General features: G+C 46.8%; 1 protein-coding gene across 2 annotated transcripts in view; it reads left to right on the top strand.

Annotated features, from left to right (window-relative positions):
• KIRREL3 (kirre like nephrin family adhesion molecule 3) overlaps window positions 1-23,329 on the top strand; it is a 760,787-nt gene that overhangs the window by 722,785 nt on the left and 14,673 nt on the right. For both annotated transcript variants that reach the window (XM_038380572.2, XM_038380570.2), the window contains one exon: window positions 8,103-8,212. In XM_038380572.2, coding sequence (XP_038236500.1) covers window positions 8,103-8,212 — 110 coding nt within the window. The remainder of the gene's footprint in view (window positions 1-8,102; window positions 8,213-23,329) is intronic.

The raw sequence follows: 23,329 nt of genomic DNA, 5'->3' as shown, positions 1-23,329 counted from the left end.
TCAGTGGTTGAATCATTTAAAACAACAGTAGAATTGCTGCAGCAAACAATCCTGCACTGCTCCTTACAGAAGGCACTAGGTGACCCAATAATAAAGTCACAGTTTCTCCATCGCGGAGCTGAGATGCTCTGGCAATCTCCTAGTCGGACCCCATTTCTTCTCAAGAGAGCAGGAAAAGCCTGATGCAGCTATGGCCTGTACAGCAGGGATTGGGGCAGGCAATGCCTATTACTGCTTTACGCAGAAGCACATCACAAACAAATTACAGATACAGGAAGCAGAGTTACCAGAGGTGGGGAGGCGATTCTTTTGAACTAGTTTAATACACCTCTGTTATTGTTTCTTTTATGACAAGATCAGGCCACAAGTTATTTAAGGGTAACCCCCTGAGAGGCTCTACTAGGTAATAATTGGCTTTTCCTTGTGATTAAGTTCTGTGGCCTCGGCCTAACAAACATTTTTCTTACTCTAGGACAGCAAAAAGGAACTATACGAAACAGCAACAGAAAAAAACAGAGCAAAATCATTCTTCTGGCATCCCAAGACTTGGAACATTCATGCTGCTGCTTTCAGGGGTTTACCTGGGTGCCAGCCTGACTGGGGTTGGGGGGTAGAGGGTGAGGTTTGGATTTAGAGGAATACATTATCAGGAGAGGGTTAAAGGAAAGTATATAACTAGAGTGATGGAGTGACACAAAGGAGGAGATAACGAGCTAAGGAATCTTTCAGCTATAATAGGTTCAAATCCAGCCCAGTTCAGTAGGTGCCAAAAAATTTTGAGAACTGCTGAGTGCCCTGCATCAAGTGGATCTCGGCTGCTGATGGACACGTCAGTGCCCATAACAAGCTGCCCTTTGGCAGCCTCAGAAGGACAGCCAAAGGGGGGATGGGCCAAGCAGGTGTAAATGCCCTCTGTTGCCTAGTGAAGACCCCTCCAGGGCCATATGGAGGATGGCTGCACTGTGCTGCCTTTGTTGTGTGGTCTGAAGATTTCTGACCCCACACCTATCAATCCAGCACATTTTGCCATTGCGGAAATTAAATGAGCAGTGAAGAAACATGGAGGGACTGGCCTGTGCAGTGATGGGACCTGCCCTGTTTCGGGATTAATCCTAGAAATATAGAGCTGGAAGTGTTAGTGTTGTTCTAAGTCAGCCATAAAAATGTTGGCATACTGTGGGGCCATGTGGGTACCCATAGCAGTGCTGCTGACTTGAAGGTATAAGTTGTCCCCAAATCTGAAGTGGTTGGGTGTGAGGACACACTCACTCCACCAGGTGTGCTGTAGCCTCATCAGGGATACTGTTCCTGACATCTTGTAGTCCATCCTCATGTGGAGTATTGGTGTAAAGAGCTTTTACATCCATGGTGGCCAGGATTGTGTTTTCAGGAAGATCACCAATGCATTGCAGTTTCCTCAGGAAGTCATGGTGTCTCGAAGATAGCTAGGAGCGCTGGTAGCATAGGGTCTGAGGAGAGAGTCCAAATAGCCAGATAATCCTGTTGTAAGAGTGCCAATGCCTGAGATGATGGGGCATCCAGGGTTTCCAGATTTATGGATTTTGGGTAGCAGATAGAATACCCCCGGTCGGGGCTCTAGGGGTGTGTCTCTGTAGATTTGTTCCTGGGCTATAGCAGGGAGTTTCTTGAGCTATGGCGTAGATTCTTTTGGTTCTCCCCAGTGGGGTCAGAGGATAGTGGCCTGTAGAAAGTGGTGTTGGAGAGTTGCCTGGCAGCCTCCTGTTCATAATTCGTCCTGTTCATTATGACGACAGCACCTCCTTTGTCAGCCCCTTTGAGTATAATGTCAGAGTTGTTTCTAAGGCTGTGAATGGCGTTGCGTTCTGTACAGCTGAGGGTATGGGGCAAGCGATGCTGTTTGTTCACAATTTCAGCCTGTGCACATCTGTGGAAGCACTCTATGTAGAAGTCCAGTCTGTCATTTCGACCATCAGGAGGAGTCCACCCAGAATTCTTCTTGTAGTGTTGGTAGGAGGGTTCCTGTGGGTCAGTGCGCTGTTCAGTGGTGTGTTGAAAATATTCCTTGAGTCAGAGATGGTGAAAGTAAGCTTCCAGATCACTGCAAAATTGTATCATGTTCATGGGGGTGAGGCGGCAGAACGAGAGTCCCCAAGATAGGCTAAGGGTGTGTTTTGATAGATTAACAATATTGTTGGGTGAGTTAAGGGTACCACGGTTGTAGCCCCCTGTGGAATGTAGGAGTTTAGATAGTTTACTGTCCTTTTTCCTCTGAAGAGAAGTAAAGTGTGCATTGTAAATGGCTTGTCTCGTTTTTGTAAAGTCCAGCCATGTGGAAGTTTGTGTGGAAGGTTGGTTTTGTATGAGAGTCTCCAGTTTTGAGAGCTCCTTCTTAATCTTCTCCTGTCTGCTGTAGAGGATGCTGATCAGGTGGTTCCTCAGTTTCTTTCAGAGTGTGTGGCACAATTCTCACAGACCTTGGGAGGCAGGCCAGTCCTCGCTTACAGACAGCCCCCCAACCTGAAGCAAATACTCACCAGCAACTACACACCACACCACAGAAACACTAACCCAGGAACCAATCCCTGTAATAAACCCTGTTGCCTACTCTGTCCCCATATCTACTCTAGCGACACCATCAGAGGACACAACCACATGAGCCACATCATCAGGGGCTCATTCACCTGCACATCTGCTAATGTGATATGTGCCAGCAATGCCCCTCTGCCATGTACATTGGCCAAACTGGATAGTCTCTATGAAAAGAATAAATGGACACAAATCAGACATTGGGAATGATAACATACAAAAGCCAGTAGGAGAACACTTCAATCTCCCTGGACACTCTATAACAGATTTAAAAGTAGCCATCCTTCAACAAAATAACTTCAAAAACAGACTTCAAAGAGAAACTGCAGAGCTACAATTCATTTGCAAATTTAACACCATTAATTTGGGCTTGAATAGGGACTGGGAGTGGCTGGCTCACTACAAAAGCAACTTTACCTCTCTTGGTATTGACACCTCCTCATCAGTTATTGGGAGTGGCCCACATCCAGCCTGACTGAATTGGCCTTGCCAACACTGGTTCTCCACTTGTGAGGTAACTCCCCTTCTCTTCATGTGTCAGTATATTTATGCCTGCATCTGTAATTTTCACTCCATGCATCTGAAGAAGTGGGTTTTTTACCCACGAAAGCTTATGCCCAAATAAATCTGTTAGTCTTTAAGGTGCCACCGGACTCCTCGCTCAAATCAAAGTAAAATTCAAACAAAAAGTCTGTGTGAATCGAAAACCTGAAAACTTCCATTTTAAAAATGTCAAAATGAAGCATTTCAATTGGGGGTAAGGTTCTTTCTGTTAAAAAATAAAAAACCAAACAAATTCAACACGAATTTGCAAAATGTTTCAGTTGGCCCGAATCTGCCTTTGTCACCTGAAAAAAGGTTTGTCCAAACAATTTCACCCAGCTCTAATTATGATAATTAGCTGCAGTTTTCCTTCTGGCTTTTCTGACTGAACAGGGCCCAATCCTGTGAGCCACTGAGGGCGCTCAGCTTTGTCACTGCTGCACAGCATCAGGCCCCCCAGCACTTGTCTCTCTGAGCTCCTGAGGGGGTCAGTGAGGAACCAAGAAGTGTAGTATTATGGGACCATGAGACTTTATCATCTGGTCCACTCCAAGGGAGAACAAGTGTGCCCTAGGGTCACTTCCCCACCACTTTCTGATCATGTGCACACACCTGCCCTCCCAGCTGCACACCCTGCCTGTGGCCAGTTACAGTAGCTGCTCTCATGGGAAAGCAGAGGATGTATTTTTAGCTTTCAAATGGGATTCAGCCCCCTGGCAAGTGTTTCACAGCCCACTGGCTAACAGTTTGAGAGCCAGTGGCAAAAGACATTTAACTAAACCCATCTGTTTGGAACACCTGTAAAATCTAGTTGGTTTTAAGTGTATCATTGTTAGAGGAGGCCTGAGCCCATTTGGGTGCAGATCTGAAGGGGCCAAAGGCTAGGTGGTGTTTGAATCTAGGTGTTTGGTTCAACCCACTGAAGAGACAAGAGCCAGTCCTGTTATGCAGATCCAGCTCTCAGTGTGGAGCCAAACTTCAAAGTTTAGGGATGTTTAGATTCACGTCTATCTCTGCTTGTCATCTCAGCCTCAGCTTTCTTCTCCTTTAAGGCCTGCTGTTTGGGCTTTGGTTTTATTTTTCAAAACAGCTTCTTCAAAGAGCTACTGCCATCCTTTGGGAAACCAAAAGAAAGTAGTTGGTCCCGAAACAACCCTGCCTCTAAATCCCATTTCCCTTCCGCATGCTGTACTAATGCATGTGGGGCTGCAAGGCAATTGCACAAACCTCAGTTGGGGTTCCCAAAACAATGGCTAATGCTTTGTTCATTACTTAGCCCCTTGTTGCAAAGGCCTCTGTATGCTCTAGTTTCATCCAGGCCCTGAAGCACATTGGAAAGGCTTTTCTCATGGGCTTCTCAACCCAAGCAAAAGGAGGATGTGCCAGAAGTAGCATGAAAATGTTTCTTTTAACTCTCAGTTCAGGCTGGCTGGGAAGCAAGAATTATGTTTTGCGGAACACTGGGGGGTTTGAAATTTGATTTTGTTCTGCATCAGAACATAACGATCTTCTGAAATTGGGGGAATGGAGTGTGGCTGGATGGGGGAGCGGGGTGTGTAACCATTCAGATATTGCTTTGCTTTCACTGGCTTTGACCAGAAATTCCTTCACATCAACATGTTTTGATTTTGACAAATGAGCATTTTCCATTGAAAAATTCTTACCCAGTTATATACTCCCAGTCCAGTGTTATAGATGTCAGAGGTTTGGATGTTTCAGAGTAGCAGCCGTGTTAGTCTGTATTCGCAAAAAGAAAAAGGAGTACTTGTGGCACCTTAGAGACTAACAAATTTATTAGAGCATAAGCTTTCGTGAGCTACAGCTCACTTCATCGGATGCATTTGGTGGAAAAAACAGAGGAGAGATTTATATACACACACACAGAGAACATGAAACAATGGGTTTATCATACACACTGTAAGGAGAGTGATCACTTAAGATAAGCCATCACCAGCAGCAGGGGGGAGGAAGGAGGAAAACCTTTCATGGTGACAAGCAAGGTAGGCTAATTCCAGCAGTTAACAAGAATATCAGAGGTTTCAGAGTAGCAGCCATGTTAGTCTGTATTCGCAAAAAGAAAAGGAGTACTTGTGGCACCTTAGAGACTAACAAATTTATTAGAGCATAAGCTTTCGTGAGCTACAGCTCCATCCGATGAAGTGAGCTGTAGCTCACGAAAGCTTATGCTCTAATAAATTTGTTAGTCTCTAAGGTGCCACAAGTACTCCTTTTCTTTTTAAGAATATCAGAGGAACAGTGGGGGGTGGGGTGGGAGGGAGAAATGCCATGGGGAAATAGTTTTACATTGTGTAATGACTCATCCATTCCCAGTCTCTATTCAAGCCTAAGTTAATTGTATCCAGTTTGCAAATTAATTCCAATTCAGCAGTCTCTCGTTGGAGTCTGTTTTTGAAGCTTTTTTGTTGAAGTATAGCCACTCTCAGGTCTGTAATCGAGTGACCAGAGAGATTGAAGTGTTCTCCAACTGGTTTTTGAATGTTATAATTCTTGACGTCTGATTTGTGTCCATTCATTCTTTTACGTAGAGACTGTCCAGTTTGGCCAATGTACATGGCAGAGGGGCATTGCTGGCACATGATGGCATATATCACATTGGTAGATGCGCAGGTGAACGAGCCTCTGATAGTGTGGCTGATGTGATTAGGCCCTATGATGGTATCCCCTGAATAGATATGTGGACAGAGTTGGCAACGGGCTTTGTTGCAAGGATAGGTTCCTGGGTTAGTGGTTCTGTTGTGTGGTGTGTGGTTGCTGGTGAGTATTTGCTTCAGATTGGGGGGCTGTCTGTAAGCAAGGACTGGTCTGTCTCCCAAGATCTGTGAGAGTGATGGGTCTTCCTTCAGGATAGGTTGTAGATCCTTGATGATGCGTTGGAGAGGTTTTAGTTGGGGGCTGAAGGTGATGGCTAGTGGCGTTCTGTTGTTTTCTTTGTTGGGCCTGTCCTGTAGTAGGTGACTTCTGGGTACTATTCCGGCTCTGTCAATCTGTTTCTTCACTTCAGCAGGTAGGTATTGTAGTTGTAGGAATGCATGATAGAGATCTTGTAGGTGTTTGTTTCTGTCTGAGGGGTTGGAGCAAATGCGGTTATATCGTAGCGCTTGGCTGTAGACAATGGATCGAGTGGTATGATCTGGATGAAAGCTAGAGGCATGTAGGTAGGAATAGCGGTCAGTAGGTTTCCGATATAGGGTGGTGTTTATGTGACCATCGCTTATTAGCACCGTAGTGTCCAGGAAGTGGATCTCTTGTGTGGACTGGTCCAGGCTGAGGTTGATGGTGGGATGGAAATTGTTGAAATCATGGTGGAATTCCTCAAGAGCTTCTTTTTCATGGGTCCAGATGATGAAGATGTCATCAATGTAGCGCAAGTAGAGTAGGGGCATTAGAGGACGAGAGCTGAGGAAGCGTTGTTCTAAGTCAGCCATAAAAATGTTGGCATACTGTGGGGCCATGCGGGTACCCATCGCAGTGCCGCTGATTTGAAGGTATACATTGTCACTAAATGTGAAATAGTTATGGGTCAGGACAAAGTCACAAAGTTCAGCCACCAGGTTAGCCGTGACAGTATCGGGGATACTGTTCCTGACGGCTTGTAGTCCATCTTTGTGTGGAATGTTGGTGTAGAGGCTTCTACATCCATAGTGGCTAGGATGGTGTTTTTAGGAAGATCACCAATGGACTGTAGTTTCCTCAGGAAATCGGTGGTGTCTCGAAGATAGCTGGGAGTGCTGGTAATGAAGGGCCTGAGGAGGAAGTCTACATAGCCAGACAATCCCGCTGTCATTTGGGTACTTAACTGAACCAAACTTCTTAGCCTGCTGTACCCAGTCACTGTACTGTACAAAACCTTGGGCTTAATGATTGAGAACAGCAGCCCTCCCAGTTGATAATACTGAAGATGTATTAGACAGACAGTAAATGAAAATATGCTACTAGAGAAAGTAAAAACTGAGGCTTGTCCTTTTGCAACCCCTAGAGATTACTTTATCTCCCTGCCCACATTCCTCCAGCGTGCTCACACACTGGAAGGTTTCAGTGGCCTATCTGCATTCTGCTTCCTGCTGGTATTAGAGAGGTCACATTTTGATCCTTTAGGTCAACATGGAAGCGCACACAGACTGCCTAGCTCCCAAATGCTCTAACCTTTTTAGAATCATCATTACGAACCTTCCAGCATTTCAAAGCTGGTACCATGATAACCCCTCCCCCTTGCTCATGAACAGAGACTGAACTACTAATTCTAGGCTACCGGCCTCTAACACTTGATCTAAAGCAGCATTTCCCAAACTGTGTTCCGCGGCACACTGATGTTCCGCCCAATGTGAATAGGTGTCCCGTGAAAGAATCGTAATTAAAAAAAAGGGTCTTGCACTTGATTTTTGTACTACTTTTTACACCCTTTCCAGTTAGAAATTGTTAGTTCAAGTTATTTTAAATTTGTATTTTTGCTTTGTTTTTATAAAATAAAATATATTTGAGCAAAAATAGTGCAATTTTTTATTTGAAAACCAAACAACTACAAAATAATATTAGAAGTGTTCCGTAAATATATACCATGTGTTCCATGGCCAAAAAAGTTTGGGAAACACTGATGTAAAGGATTATATTCAACTGGACACGCTATAATTACTCACTTCCTGTGATCAAGAAGCCGTGCAGTGTTGCTGTGCGCTGTTAAATAGCTGCTATGCTCCACCTCAGAGGTGGCTGCATTTCAGTGGTGTACTAATCAACCTATACATATTACTTAAGTACCTTGTCGAGTGTTGCAAAGCTCAATTAATGTTTGCAAAATACATTGCGGTTCATCAGTTGCAAAAGGCAAACATGTCATTGAGAGAGAGTCAATTTCTTTACTGTAGGATCTATTTATGTTGACAGTCGTTATCGGCAGTCACATATGTTGGGAGGGGGTTTGCTCTGCTGTCATGACTGCCTGCAAGTAACAGCTTCGCGCTCTCTTTGCTCAGATCTGAAAGGCGTGGTTTCAGCCAAGAACGATATCCGCGTAGAGATTGTACATAAGGAGCCTGCCTCAGGCAGGGAGACAGAGGAACACCCGACTATCAAGCAGCTCATGGTAAGGATTTATTGCCTTTCATGTGTTACTCCATGTAACCTTTGACAATAATGAGGGCAGGCACGTGCAGGTCGGTGCACTAACGCCTGCCGAAGGCAAAGGCTGCTCTGCCAAGATCTCACACCCATCACACCGACTTGTAAGTTTCACTGCCATAAAAACTCCTCCTATGCAACTTTGCTAATGAAGAGGAAGAGGAAGAGGAAGAGCCAGGAGAGGTTCATTAGCGTAGCTCAGCAGCCCCCAGGGCTAATTGCAAGGAAAGTTTGCCACCGCAATAAGGAAATTGCTGCAAACTGCAACTGTGGAGGCACAGTAGGTTGAACGATATATAATAATAAACTCATTAGTGGGGAACAACTGTGCTAGGCTGAAAAAAAGCCTTGGAGATTTCTATGTGCACAAGAAGTGTATTTGCATGTAGTCATTTGCAGGTAGAGGTGGTTAATTTTGCTAGTGTCCTGCCCTCCCACCATGCCAATGTCATGACTTGCAGCTGCAGTAGCCTCTGGCTCTCACCGGGCATTAGCTGAGCCGTCAGAGTTCCCGAGGGAGGTGGGAGAACTGCAGGAAGTGGCATGGGTGAGCCAGGAGGGGGCGCACTCCTCTCAGACAGGAGTGAGCCAATGCCCCACCATGATGCTAGGCAGCCCTAGGCACCTGGAGGTGCTGTCTTTCTGGGGACATGAGAATTTGGGTCCTCTGGGTCAATAAAGACCTCCAGGAGACCCTGGCCTGTTACCAATGAGGGTTAATACAGCCTGCATCTTTGTCCAGTGGACGGAGTGGCTCAAACGAGGGGCGGGCTCTGACCTCATGTCTAACCTGCAACAAAGAGCCGGTGAGGGGAGTTGGGTTTCAGAGCCTGAGCTTCACTCCAAGGAGGAATGGCTATTTTTAAGCACCCTAGCACAAGCCTGAGGCAGTAGACCTGGGCTCTGAGTCTCCCTGCCATGGGAGGTTGGTTTTTTTTTGTGTGTAGTCATTGGTTCAAAACTAGCCTGAGTCATTTGTGATGAAATGTCCTTACCCCCAAAAGGCTGTTGGGAGTGAGCATCTTAGTCCAGCTGAGGAAGAAAAGGGGTCTGCCCCCCACTTGCCCATTTCAGCACAGGCCCCGTGTTGGGTTGGTTACGGAGACATGACTCTCCGTTTCCTCCCCCATGTGGCTCATGGCTGGAGTGTATTGACTGGCATAAACTTGCACTGACTGGCGTGGTCTGTGCAATCTGTATCCCATGGACTTGCTGGGTCTGCTAGTTCAACCTCCTCAAATCAAGATTCCATAAGCCAAGGTGCCTGCACAGCAATTGGCACCTGCTTAGGGAGAATTATTGCTATTACAGGTCTTTATAACTGGAGGCCAATGGCCAGTATGTGGAGGAGAAACCTTCATCCACAGATCTTCGCCTGCTTGTACAGAAATGGGGGATAGTACGGTTTGGGGCTGCAGCCACCTCCCCTCCATTTGTCCAGGGTTAGAGATCCATGTGATTGAGGAAGCAAGCTGGGGAAGTTACCCTAGCTTGAGTCTGTGCTACATTTTCTTCAGGTGCATCATTCACAATGGGGAACCCATCCACCCTGTGAAAAAGTTGAAGAGAGGCAGCCACAGGCAGGGAGCTGAATAGGATGTGGGGGGCACCTTATGAACACAGGAGACTCTGGGCATTCGTGGGCCAGATCCAGGATTTCTCCTGCAGGATGGGTCCCCCCACTGTCCATAGAAGAACCCAGAGGAGCTTTCTGGGCTCAACCCATCTCTTGCCATGCAAGGGCAGGATGAGCTCATGCCTCTCCATTCTCCATGTCCAAGAGCAGCTCTGCCATTGCGGTCACTTGCTAGCATCATGTTGTAAATGACTAACAAGCAAAATGTATGGGGAAAGAAAACTGAAGCATAACAAGCCATCCAGCCATAAAAGCAGAAGTTAAAGGGAAATGCAAACAGTTTGTTGCATGTTTTCACAGTTGTTTGGTGGGGTATTTCCCCACACACACACTCACCCCCCCCCGAAACCCTCCTACTGCTTTAAATTACCAGCCAGGGCTTGTCACCGTGCATTCACTCTCCCTGTGCAGAAGGTTTCTCTCTGAATTATCAGTGGAAGCACTAGATTGAGACAGAGCTTTGTGGGATGGGCAGAATTGATTTTAGCCTATACATGTGTACGTTTAGGAAGCCTTAAAATCAGTCTGAAAGCTGGAAGAGTGCAGAGCTCAGCTATTCCTCATTATTCTACACTGTTGTGCTAGAATGGCCACTAACTGAATGGGGAATTTTATGTTTAGGCCTTAAATCTCCAAAGTGCTAAGATCAAAAATAGAAAATACAAGCTATTTTGGAAGATACGGAGCAGCTGATCCAGATCTTAAAGGGGGCACCTAGGAACGCGAGATGTGATTGCAGGGCTCTCCTATCTGATCTCCGATTAGATTATTCTTAATTCTAGCAGTGCCCTGGGAATGCCAGGAGCTATGCAAACAGCGAATGATGCAGATGCACTACCCCCAAGGACTTTACAAGTCAAAAGAGGAGGATTCTAAGAGAAACAGCTTCCTCTGAGGGCACAACCATGGGACAGGGAGGTCAGGGGTCTGTGTTGGGCTCTCTTGATGTGATGTGGGGAAAGGCATGTCCCTGCTGAATGATTCTGTTACCCCTGCCTGTGAAGTGGAACTAATGAACAATAAAGCCCACTTTAAATAACTAAACAGATGTCAAAAAGTAGCTGTTACTGAGGAATCACAAAGGGTGTTTCTAGTGGAATTCTAGGAATTGGTGCTGGGCTCAAATGCTTTTCAATATTTTTATCCACTCTCTGGAGGTAAATATAAAATCACTGCTAATAAGATTACGGATCACATAGGGAATTGCCGTGTGGTAAAGAATGAGGGGAGCAGTCAAAGATTGCTTTGTAAGCTAGGCCCATTCCTACAAAATGTTTTCATACCTCCAAATACAAGGAATTGGAGACTATATCCTGGAAAAAGTGATTCTAAAAAAAGGTTTTAGGGGTCACCTAACTGAACATGAGCTCCAAGGGCTCATGCAGTCCTTGGGCATGTATAGAGAGGGAAAATCCCTGCCCTGGTTATGGCTTTGATGAGACCCATGTTATGCTATACAAAGCACATGGGATCTTTTATAGGAATGAAGGCAAATACGCCATATTTATTGAAAATACAACAGTTAGCATATGCTTTTCAGTCACACACACACAGTCCTGCCAGTTGATGTTTTATAACTATCTCGAGTCAATCTAATGGCCAGTTAGATTGAATGCGAGTGAGGAGCTAGGTTCTGTTGGTCACAATCCGATGCTCCGAGGTTTTGCAGGACTGAACCCAGAGTTTCATAAACACCCCAGCTTTATACTTGTAAATTCCCATTTGAGTCCATGCATTTTGCAACATCATCCTTAAGTGGTGGTAATCTTGAGGTTTTCCGCTATTATCATTTGATGGTTATTGTCAGGCTTCCCATAGTTATCTCCTATTTGTTGTCTTGCCTTCGGGGGTGCCTGCCTCACTTCTGAGGTCATCAATGCTGCTAACATGTTTAGCATCGGATACAAAGGATGTTTTCTGATGGTCTCCTGGTGTTTCCAAGTCTCTCACTTTTTCTTGACCATCTGGACATTTGTGATGGCTTTCACACCATATCTTTTCCTGATGCATGCATTCCTCATTTACACAATCAATCTCCCAAAGAGAAGACAGCAGTATTTTATATTCAGCAGAATACATTAAACTTCACTAAATCTTGTGGTCAAAACAGTCTACACTGTAGCTCAGGCCTTTAACATTCCTTTAATCTAATTAACAGACAATACAAGATCCTGTCTTTTACTCACTAAACCTTAAAACAAAGAGATGTATATTTAACTAATTTGTAATCCAGAGAGGAAACCATAGTAGACATTATAATTTATCCTAAAACAAAAGAAAAAGGAGTACTTGTGGCACCTTAGAGACTAACAAATTTATTTGAGCATAAGCTTTCGTGAGAATCCAATGAAGTGAGCTGTAGCTCACGAAAGCTTATGCTCAAATAAATTTGTTAGTCTCTAAGGTGCCACAAGTACTCCTTTTCTTTTTGCAAATACAGACTAACATGGATGCTACTCTGAAACAAAAGGGTGACCATAATCAGTCATAAGGATTGTTCTGGTCTGTCCCTGCCTTAACATCAGTACAGACACTGGCAGTCTCTCAGATGCATTCCTAACAATGTCCCAGAAGATCATTCTTCAAATGAAATTAAGACATACATTAGTACATCTATTCTTATAGTACAATTATAAAATCCTGCTCCCATGCTGGAATACTGTGACCAGGTCTGGTGTCCACATTTCTAAAATGATGTTGAAAAATTGGAGAGGGTGCAGAATAGAGCCACAAAAATTGAGACCTGGAAAAAAAATGCCTTACAGGAAAGAGTTAAAGAGCTCAATTTGTTAGTTTGCCATCTTCATACAGCAGTCATAGAATATTAGGGTTGGAAGAGACCTCAGGACGTCATCTAGTCCAATTTCCTGCTCAAAGCAAGACCAACACCAACTGTGGAACTCACTGCCTGTGAATGTTGAAGGCCACAACTATACCTGGATTAAAAAAAAAGGATATGTTCAGGGAGAATAGATCCATCAATGGCTATTAGCCAAGATGGTCAGGGATGGGACCCCATGTTCTGGGTGTTCCTAAACCTCTGACTGGCAGACAGGGGACAGATCACAATAAATTACCCTGTTCTGTTCATTTCTTCCAAAGTATCTGGCGCCAGCCACTGTCGGAAGACATATAGTGGGCTAGATGGACCATTCGTGTGGCCCAATATGGCCGTTCTTATTACTGGGTTTCTGCACCTTCTTTAGGAGAACGTGCCAAGTACGAAAATGTTCTTTAATCTAGTGGAGAAAGGCAGAAACAGAACTAATGGCTCGAAGTTAAAGTCAGACAAATTTAAACGAGAAAGAAGGCACCCTTTTACATGAGGTTGATTAACCATTTGGAACAAAGGAGAAGGAGAAGTGGCAGTTTCTCCAGCTCTTGAAGTTTTCAAATCAACACCGGAGGCCTTTCTGGGAGGTGCTTTAGTCAAAGATACGTTATTGGGTTTGAGTAACGGGGTGAAATGTAAGGGCGTACGCTACACAGGAGGCCAGGCTAGAGGATTTAAGTCCCTTCTGGCCTTAAATAAATAAATAAATAAAAATCTAGAACTCTGTATGATAGAGACCCTCCTTTATATAAAAAATGTTAAGGCCTGTGTATGGAACACAGTGCTAGATTGGTCATTTTTCTTAACTATCGGAGTCTCAAATCCATTGTGGGCTCTGAAACCCTAGGTGGGTACATCCTGCCTGTTAAATCAGCATCGGCATCAGTGAAGACTGCATAAAGCATAACAAGTCTTGCTGACTCTCCCACAGCTGCCCAGAGCTAACTGTTTCAGTAGCTATTATTGCTAGTAGCATTACGGAGGCCTCAGCTGAGCTCGGGCTCACGGTGCCTTGGGCACTGTATATCGTAAGGGACAGTCCCTGCTCCAAAGACCTCAAGCTAACTAGACAAGGTGTGATTTACTCCAGGTCAGAGAGAGCCAGGAGTTGAATCAAGGTTTCCCAAGTCCCTGTCCAGTTGCTAGCCCACTACACCAGGGATCAGCAACCTTTGGCACATGGCTCACCAGGGTAAGCCCTCGGGCAGGCCAGGCTGGTTTATTTACCTGCCGTGTCCGCCGGTTCGGCCAATCGCGGCTCCCACTGGCTGTGGTTCGCCGTTCCAGGCCAATGGGGGAGATGCGGGAAGCGGCGCGGGCCGAGAGACGCGCTGGCCGCCGCTTCCTGCAGACCTCATTGGCCTGCCGCGATCGGCCGAACCGGCGGACGCAGCAGGTAAACAAACCGGCCTGCCAGGCGGGCCGTGGGCCAAAGGTTGCCACTCCCTGCACTAGATCATGCTGCAGCCCCATGACTCAGACAGAGGGAGCAGATAAAGAGTTAAGGTAACACTCTTCACCTCTGGACCGTGCAAAGTACAGTCACTTCCCTGCTGTATGTTCCTCACTGTTTGTCAGCATTGTTTATAGCAGGCCATTTTCTGATGCTTTGGCCCTTGGGGAGACTATTCCCCAGCTAACTGCCTCTTGCTGTTAGCAAAATGTTTCCTTTGCTCGCTCTCCTCCTACTGCAGCAGAGTTAGAGCCCCTGGTTCACCCTCGCGGATTCCCCTGATGCCCTGTGCTTTCCAACAGCAGGCAACAGCTCCATGCTCAGGCTATTGCATGGCCAGTCTCCAGCTGCTAAAGAGGTTCCTAGCAAGAGACTCCAAGTTTGTCAGTGGAATGACAGATAAAATTCATCCTTGCTAAGGAGCAGCCATGACAGCCCACTGGCAGGGATGCAAGTTGCAATGAGGTGGGAAATAAGCGGGAAACTAACCAACCACTGTGCTCACACCTAGTGAGGTCGTTGTGGGTGGCAGAGGGGAGAAAGGGACGGTCATGAAAAAATAAAAAAGTTGTGTGGATGTGCTATGGAGCCCTCAAGGGGAAACCGAGAGACAATGTAGGACAGGAGATATCTACTCTGATTTCTCACCCGGAATGCTTCCCATAAGCCTCCATTCTATTTAGAGCATGCTTAGACAAAAGTTGCCGAGATCAGTTTTGGGAGGGAATCACTGGCTCAAAATCTAAGGGTAAAAGAACCTCCCAGGTGTGGTAAAGGGCTCACGTGGGGTCTGACTTTTCAGGTGTTTGGCGCCTGCAACTGGCTGAGTCAGCACCCACATACTGTGCAGAGCACCTTTGAAAAATCCAGCCCATAACGCTGTGAAGGGAAAAGAGAGGCTGTGAAGGGAAAAGAGAGACTGTGCCCCCATCCAAACCAGTAAGAGCAAGTCAAACAGGGCAAGGGCACTAAAACTGCTTTTACAGTCTATCAACGCAAAAGGCATATCAGAGGAGGCACGTTGGTAAATGAGGCAAAGGATGAAATCAATTATGCCTCTAAAAATCAGTGAGGTCCTGAACTCCAGAAAAATAAAATAAATCTGTCTTTGACAAGAACAATGAAAGAAAGTAAGGGGGTAACGGAGAAGTAATGCAGCCTCTTAGTGCAGGTATGTCAATAGGGATAGGAAAAGTGTGTGTGCACGTATTACACGTTTACACAAATTGTACTCATCCTACGCCCGTATCACTTGAGCATGTGGAACATTACTGATACTAACAGTGTTTTTCTGGCTCAGACGTCCTTCTCCCCCATCCTTCATATGGTGCCTGTCTTCTTTAAGGGGGCTCTCTGCCTACATGGGCCTGACCCATCGTAGGTGCTGCTGGAAAATGGATAATGTAACAATGCAGGAGAGGCAGGGCTTAGACAAGATGCACGGATGCAACTCAGATGGCCAGACAGCATGATGTATAGCCTAAGATGGTAATGAACTTATAGACACATGAGTAATTGTTTGTGAAACACCAAGGGAGAGATGTGGAGGTCATAGACAGCTGGAGAATTACAAATGATACCAACTTTCAGGCAAAGGAAAAAGCATAATCCTGGCAATTGCTAGACAGTCAGGGAATCCATAGCAAGAGGAAACTCAGAGAGGGCAAACTCCTTAGCCTGGCACTATAAGGAGCGGCTCGTACCAGGCAAACGTGATTGCTTTGCAGACAGAATTACAACTGAGCAGATAGAGGGGCTACGCTGGCTGGAATACGTTGGATTTGAGGTTTCAGAGTAGCAGCCATGTTAGTCTGTATTCGCAAAAAGAAAAGGAGTACTTGTGGCACCTTAGAGACTAACAAATTTATTAGAGCATAAGCTTTCGTGAGCTACAGCTCACTTCATCGGATGCATTTCCGATTTGAGGATTCCGATTTGCATTGGATTTGAGGAGAGCATTTGAAACAAAATCTCATGAAGTCTCATAGAAGTAATTCAGACAGGTGTGGACATGCACCCTAGCTGGCATGTGGATTGAAGGCCAGTAAGAAGGCTAATGATAAACAGCACTATATCGAGTTTGGGATGGGGGGGGGAGATGTGGGGTGCTCTGTTGTTGATGATGCAGTGAAAGTGGTTTTATTTAACATCTGCATTAATGAGCTCTATGTAGAGTACTCACGAGGTTGAAGAAATTCACAGCTGATATTAGCTTGTGAGGTGTGAACATCAGGGAGGGCAGAAAGGGACACACAGAGGTTAGGCATGTGGGTGGGAAATACCATCAGATTCAGCTGGGGGAACTGGGGGAATAATTTGGGCTCTAGGACCTCCATGGGAGGGTGAAATTTTGGAAGCAGGAAGAACAAGCAAGACCTTGGGGAAAGGAGTTTGCAGTGAGAGATCGTAGGGGAAAAGGTCAGTGCCATCCTGAGCAGAACTCCAGAGGCTTTGGGTCATAAGTCACGGAGATGATGGTCACCTCGTACTCGGCTCTGGGGAAAGCTCATGGGGGATAGGATGTCCACGACCAGAGAGCAGTGAGAAGTGGGAATACTCAGAGGGTGTTTAGAGAAGGGCCACACAGCATGGGGGAGCACAGACTTAAAAGGAGAGAATAAAAGAGTCATCATACATTGGGACATCACAGCAGGGAGGCTGGCAGATCACCGAGACCAGAGGGATTTGTTAGGGTGGCTACAGGGGTAGAACTAGGGGCAAAGGGATGAAATCAGTGTCAATTTTCCCTTTCTGAAGTATCAGGAAACATTTCCAGATGGTGAAATGTATCAGGCTGTGGAACTGTCTCCCAAGGGAAGAGGTGAAGCCTCATCAACATTTTAAATCCAGACTGGACAAGGCACTGGAATGTGTACTGTAGTCAGTCATCATGCATTGGGTTAGGGGCATAGACTGGGTTATCTACTAGATCTCTTCCAGCTCTAATACAGGGAGCAGCATAATCTAGTGGGTAGAGGCACGAGACCTTAGTTCTGTTCCCACCTCTGGCACTGAGGTGGTGTCCTCCCCAGGCCTTTGTGACTCAGCCTCACCAGCTTTGCTTTTCAGTGCAAGAGCCGTTCACTTGATGCCTCAGTCTCGCAGGGGCCTCAATTTTTGGCACACCTAGGATACTGGCCATTCTGCCCTGTTAAAGATTGTCTCTTTTGTTACCAAGAAAGCTGCTGAGGCTAATCAGATTTGCAGATGACACAAAGCTGGGGGCGGGAAGCGGGAGGGGTTTGCCAATACTTCAGAGGATAGAACTAAAATTCAAAGGGAGAACTGGGCTAGAGACACCAAAATGAAATTCAGCAAAGACAAATGTAAGGTGCTACACTTAGGGAAGAAAAAACAAATGCAGAAATACAGCATGGGGGATAACTGACTGAGAAGGATCTGGGAGTTGTGGTGGATCACAACCTCAACAGGAGTCAGCAATGCGATGCTGTTGCAAAAAAAGCAAATCCAGTTTTAGATTGCATTAACAGAGGCATAGCGTGCAAGTCACAGGAGGCAATAGTATCACTCTGTTTGGCACTGGTTAGGCCTCAGCTGAAGTACCATGTCCAATTTTGGTCACCAATGTATAGAAAGGATGTAGAGAAACTGGAAAGGATCCAGAGGTGAGCAACAAAGATGAACAAAGGGATGGAATACAAGCTATCTGAGCAAAGTTTGGAAAAGTGGAGATTAAGGGGGGATATGAGGGTGGTCTTCAGATACTTGAAAGGCTACCATAAAAAGATGGAGGAAAAGTGTTCTCTCTTACCACATAGGGCAGGACAAGCGGCAATGGGTTCAAACTACAGCAGAGCAGATTTAGATTAAATCTCAGGAGAAACTTGCTAACTGCAAGAACAGTCGGCCACTGGAACAGACGCCTAGGGAGGTCATGGAAACTCCTTCACTGGAGGTTTTCAAAAGGAGGCTGGATAGCCATCTGCCTTGGAAGTTTAGACACAACAAATCTTGCAGCTTGACAGGGGCTTAGACTAGATGGCCTGGCGATCCCTTTTAACCCTATGGTTCTGTGGAAACTAATACATAGGGATAGATCCACAAGATGACTTAGGCTCAGAGTGGCACCCAGTTAGGGTTAGGTGCCCAGCCAAATCCTCAGCCACAAGTCAGACTCCCTGTACACTGCCTGGGGACACTTAAGCATCTAAGAACGGGATCCACAAAAGCCAACACACTGAGTGAGGAGCTGCCAGTAGCCTCAAAGGGGCTTAGGCCATATTCCTCATCTATCTCCACTTGGGATTTTCAGCCATGGACTTTCTCCTGGGGTTACGGGCCTAAGCCATTTCTCCCAAAAAAATGAGGAGTTGGAAAACCCCTTTGGCCAAGTGATCAGAGCACTAACCCAAACTGTAGGAGACCCAGCTTCACAGCCCCTCTAGAGGAGGGATTTGAACTCTCATTTATTGTCTCTAAAGAATGCACCCTAACCACAGGTCTTGGGAATTCTGAGATTAGCCTCCCTGTTGAAGAAATTCCACCTTGTATAAATTAAATAGCCACTGATAGAGGGAACTCACCTGGCACGTGGGTGGCCCAAGCTGAGTGTCCTATCCCCTGGGCTATAGTGCCATTCTGGCTCGCTCTCTCTCTGGACAAAGGCATATTTAATTGCTTATAGCAAGAATTTTGTTCCCTGGTTCCACAATGGAAGAAAAGTGCTCACCTTAAAAAAAAAAAAAAAAAAAAAAAAAAAATCAGCTTATTGCAGGATTTAATTTGTCATGTCTGGATGTTGCTCTCGTGTTCCTGAATTCAACATCAGAAATGCCAGGATCAGCCCCACGATCCATCTAGTAAAAAAATGTGGCATAACCGCCCCTAAACCTCAAGAGTTAGGGACTGGTTCAACGCGGAAATAGGGTTTTTTATATCCCGTCTAAGGCTTGGTTTTATTGTTTACTACTCTAACTTTGAATATCCTTGTCATCCACCCAACTGTCCAGATAAATCTCTAGCTGGCTTTGAAAATCTCCACTGGGGTTTTTGTTGGTTTGTTTTTACCGCTGCCAGTCCCAAAGTGAGCCCTCATCAGGGAATCAGACAAAGCTGCAGCCTTTGGAATCTATTAACCAACATCCAGCCGCTCTGTTAGGTTTTGACCTGCACAAGTTTAAAGCCACCAAGAAGTGTCATCCAATTATACTACAAGCAGGAAACATTATAATTAAATTCCAGGGGAAAAAATACATCTCAGGTCTCGGCAGGTGTGTAACTTTGAATGTGGACGAATTCATCACTTCCTACCGGCTAGGGACCTGACATGGCAATCTGCAGGGAGAACTCTTTTAAAAACATATTGTCTTCAATAATGAAGCCAAAGAATTTAATATCCGCTCGGTTGAATTTAACACCCCAGATGAAAGCTGCTTCATTTTGCAGCATTAAATGAGTGAATCCTTCAGCATGCAAAGGATTAGATTGCACAAGTCAGGCAGGCTAGAAAAGAGGCAGGAAGGCCCAGTGGTTAAGGCACTACCATGGAAGCCTGGATTCAACTTCCTGTTCCAACCCACGCTGCATGTGTGACCTTGGGCAAGTCACACAGCATCACCTGTGAAAGGGGGAATAGCAGCACGGCCCTGCCCCACAGAGGTATTGCGAGGTGAGCTGATACAATAGTAATGATGTCAGATTAATAGACAGGAAGCAGGGCTGTGGCTTTCAAGTCTCAGGGGCTGCCTGCCTCCAGACAAAGACCCCAGAGGGACTCTAGCTGACTCAGCAAGAGTTTATCCTGGGGCAGCCCCACTAGAATGGGAGCTCTGCCTCCCTTGAAAAGTTCCTGAGATGAGAATGCTCTGTGCCTCTATTACATACAGGGCTGTAACGGGGTCTCACTTACCACTGTTGGGCCCCCTTATGGCCAGGTTCGGGGATCAGCTCTCCTGCCTTCTAGTGCCCCCTTCCATCACTCACTCTCGTTGTGGCCCATCTCGCTCTCCAGGACTTCATGACTCAGCCCTCTGGCCAGGTCACTATACAGTTTTCCCCTTCCAGGGCATCAACATCTTGCCAGACCAACTGTCCAGATGTCGCCTTCAACAGTCCCGAGCCACTTCCCAGTGGCTGCTAGGGGAACCCGGGCACTCTGCCCACTCCGGGTTCCAGCCCAAGGACCCTATAATCAGTAGCCAAAGTCTACACTGTCTCAACCCTCGCTGATCTCTCCTGGGGCTTCCTTTCCTGAAACTCCTCTGGGTAAACCTTTTTCCATCAAAGACAGGATCTCAGGGCTTTCGCTTCCCACTTCTCTGTGCCTAGACACGAACTTCACAGTCTCTCCCTGCAGCCCCCTTCTGCTCTCATCTTCCTGGCTTCCTGCCCAGCTCATCATCAATTAATCTTCATCAGGCCCTGGCTCTCCCCCAGGTGCAGCCTGTAAAGTTAATTGGCCCCTTCTGAGCAACTTTAACCCCTTCAGGGGTGGTGTGCAGTGAACACCCCCAGCACAAGTGCTTATTAAAGTTACTGACACTTCCCATTATAAGATGCTATTTTCAGTGGCGCATAACTTTGCTAAACTTTACCATTTGGCCTGATGTTTCTCAAGCCATATGTTGTTAGGCCCACGTTTAAAAAAAAATTCTGGCAACCTTTCCTTTGGGCGGTGCTATTGCCCTCATGCTTTGGAGCAGGGACTGGATATTTGGCAGAAGGGGGTGGTCTTGGTGCCAGGGATGGGCCTTTTGCCATCACTGTGAAAATCCACCCAAATTATAAGCCTTTGAAATAGGGCAGTTCACACATGCTCTATAGATACTTGCTCGAGCTTCAGAGTTAAAATCGCTGATGTTTCCCTTTGCACTGAAAATGCTCCATCCTGCTGCTGAGCAGGATGTTCCATACAATTGTAGCTCTGGGATGCTACAGGCTGGGTCCAGACACCAGAACTGAGACCGGGGAACCTGTGTACTCAATGATCCCCCCAACTGAGCCAAGAAAGCTGCCGGATTTGAATGCAGAGAGACAAGAGCTGGACCTGGGGTAAGAACAGGTTGAGAGAAAGAGCCTGGAGAGGGAAGAATGGGACTGGAGGGGGAGCCAGAGAGTTGGGCTGAGGAGAGACTGGAACTGGAAGCAGGCATGGGAAATGAGGGGGAGTGGAAGCCTGTGAGTGAGAGGGAGACTGGGAGAGTCTGGGCAAGGAGACTGGGACTGTGGGAAATAGTATGGGGCAGTGTCCTATCATGATGGTGCATAGGCGCAGGGGGGCCAAATGAAAGTCACCCAGGCCACCTTAATTCTAGCATTTTCTAACTTCTGAGCGCTTGGCTTTGCAGCCTTAAAAACGTTCTTTTAAGGTAGTTTGTGTGCAATGTGTGTAAACGGTTAACACATGGAAAACATGGAACCTGGTATCTGGCTTTGGTAGGAGGAGCCTGTGAATGATGGTGCTCTGCAAATGGCTTCCGACGTACAGCTCCTTAAGTGAGTGCTCATCAGGTGCTAACTCAACCAGAGAGTGTCACCACCCATACCTTGTCCCTCCCCACCCCGGAACAGTGTCCGTGCCACCCACCTGGCATCAGCACAGGGACCCAATCGGAGAAGATGGCTCTTTGCCCCTTCTCCTCCTACTCCGGCACATGCCCCGGCTCAGTTGGGTCCTACACTGGCTCCTCTCAGTGGTTGCCTTAGTAGCAATGACACCTGCCTCCCTCTCAGAGGAGCACCAGCCATTTCATGGGGTATTCTGCTTCCAGCAGCAGCCAGTCCAAAACCTCTCCCACAATGCACCTGGCCGAGTCCTCCCTCTCTGAGCTGGCACCCTGAAGGACTAGGCTTGGTTCAGCCAAGAGCTGTAAATTTCTCTAGCAAAACAGAGCCAACCAACAGCAGAGGCAGCCAAGCTGGAAGGGGAAAAGCAACAACAGCCACCTCAAACTGCAACTGTTCCCTTGGCCGTGGGATGGGTCTCTGGATGGCTCCCTGCGCAGCCATGACTAAGCCCGAGAACGACAGACAATGGCTGCTGGCAGACAGCGCTGCCAGGCAGAATTAGGGACTGTCTTAGTGTTCCCAAGATCCGGATACGTCCTTGCATTCAGTAGTCCAGGCAATAAGTTCATGGCAGCCACTCAGCTTTAACAGGTCTGTGGGTAGCTTTATCACCAGCCATCTGTGTGACAACAGCATGACCAAAGGACAAAAGCATATTGGTGTCTTAGTCCATATGGTGGCCAGGAACCCAGGGCCAGACACTGGCAGAGAGCTGGAACACAGAAAGTGTGTATTTAACTGACAGAGCAAAACTCCCCCTCATCGGCTTGTAGAGAAAGCCCTTCTCCTGGTCATGGGAGCAACAGAGGGCTGCGAGTCCAGCTGGGGCATTAGCGCCCCGCAGCGCTGCTCTGTCAAAGCTCTCCCTCGCTGCCACCAAGGAGAGCACCAAGAATAAAATATTAGCTATTCAAAAGCACATCCTAGCTCCTTGCTCCTTCTGTCCCATGGACCTATCTAGGCTGGGCTGGGCTTGCTTAGATCATGAGCTCTCTCGGGTCCCAGCACATGGTCAGTGCAGGAGTGAGACAGCTACAAAGGATCTGTCCTGAGTGTGATTTCCAGCCTGCCAGCCCTGCAAGCTGAAGCCCTGTATTTACCCACCTCCCAGTGCTAGCGCTGCAGCCAGAGCTGTGCCTCTACCCTCGACTTGCAGGGGGCATCATTAGGGTTTGGAAGGGGGCTCAGTCTCCACAGCCTACACTGTCCTTGGTTGAGTCAGCCCATTGGGACAATGCATGCCTGGAAGTAGGAGGTAGTGACACTGCAAATCCTGGCTTGCCCCAGTCTACGCTTGGGGGTGAGTATCATAGAAGTGTAGGACTGGAAGGGACCTCAAGAGGTCTTCTAGGCCAGTCTCCCGCACTCAAGGCACGGCTAAGTATTATCTGTATCTGCTTCCAACTAGCTGTGCATGACAAGAGCTTCACAGCACTCAGCCCAGACGCTCTGTCTGGGAGCTCAGCCCTTAAAGACATAGTCCTCAATACCACAGCATGGACCCTGCGGAGTCCCACTGGCTTGGCTAGTGTCTCCCACTGAAGAAAGAGAGGCATTCAGAGGCCATAATATTCTGGCCCAGATTTTGCCCTGCACTGAGATCCACTTGGTGCAGGAGGTCAGAGGGCTGTCA

Source organism: Dermochelys coriacea, chromosome 22 (genome assembly GCF_009764565.3).
Source record: "Dermochelys coriacea isolate rDerCor1 chromosome 22, rDerCor1.pri.v4, whole genome shotgun sequence".
Classification (NCBI taxonomy): Eukaryota; Metazoa; Chordata; order Testudines; family Dermochelyidae; genus Dermochelys; species Dermochelys coriacea.
Note: the sequence above shows the minus strand (reverse complement) of the source record. Positions and strands in the feature narration are given on the sequence as shown.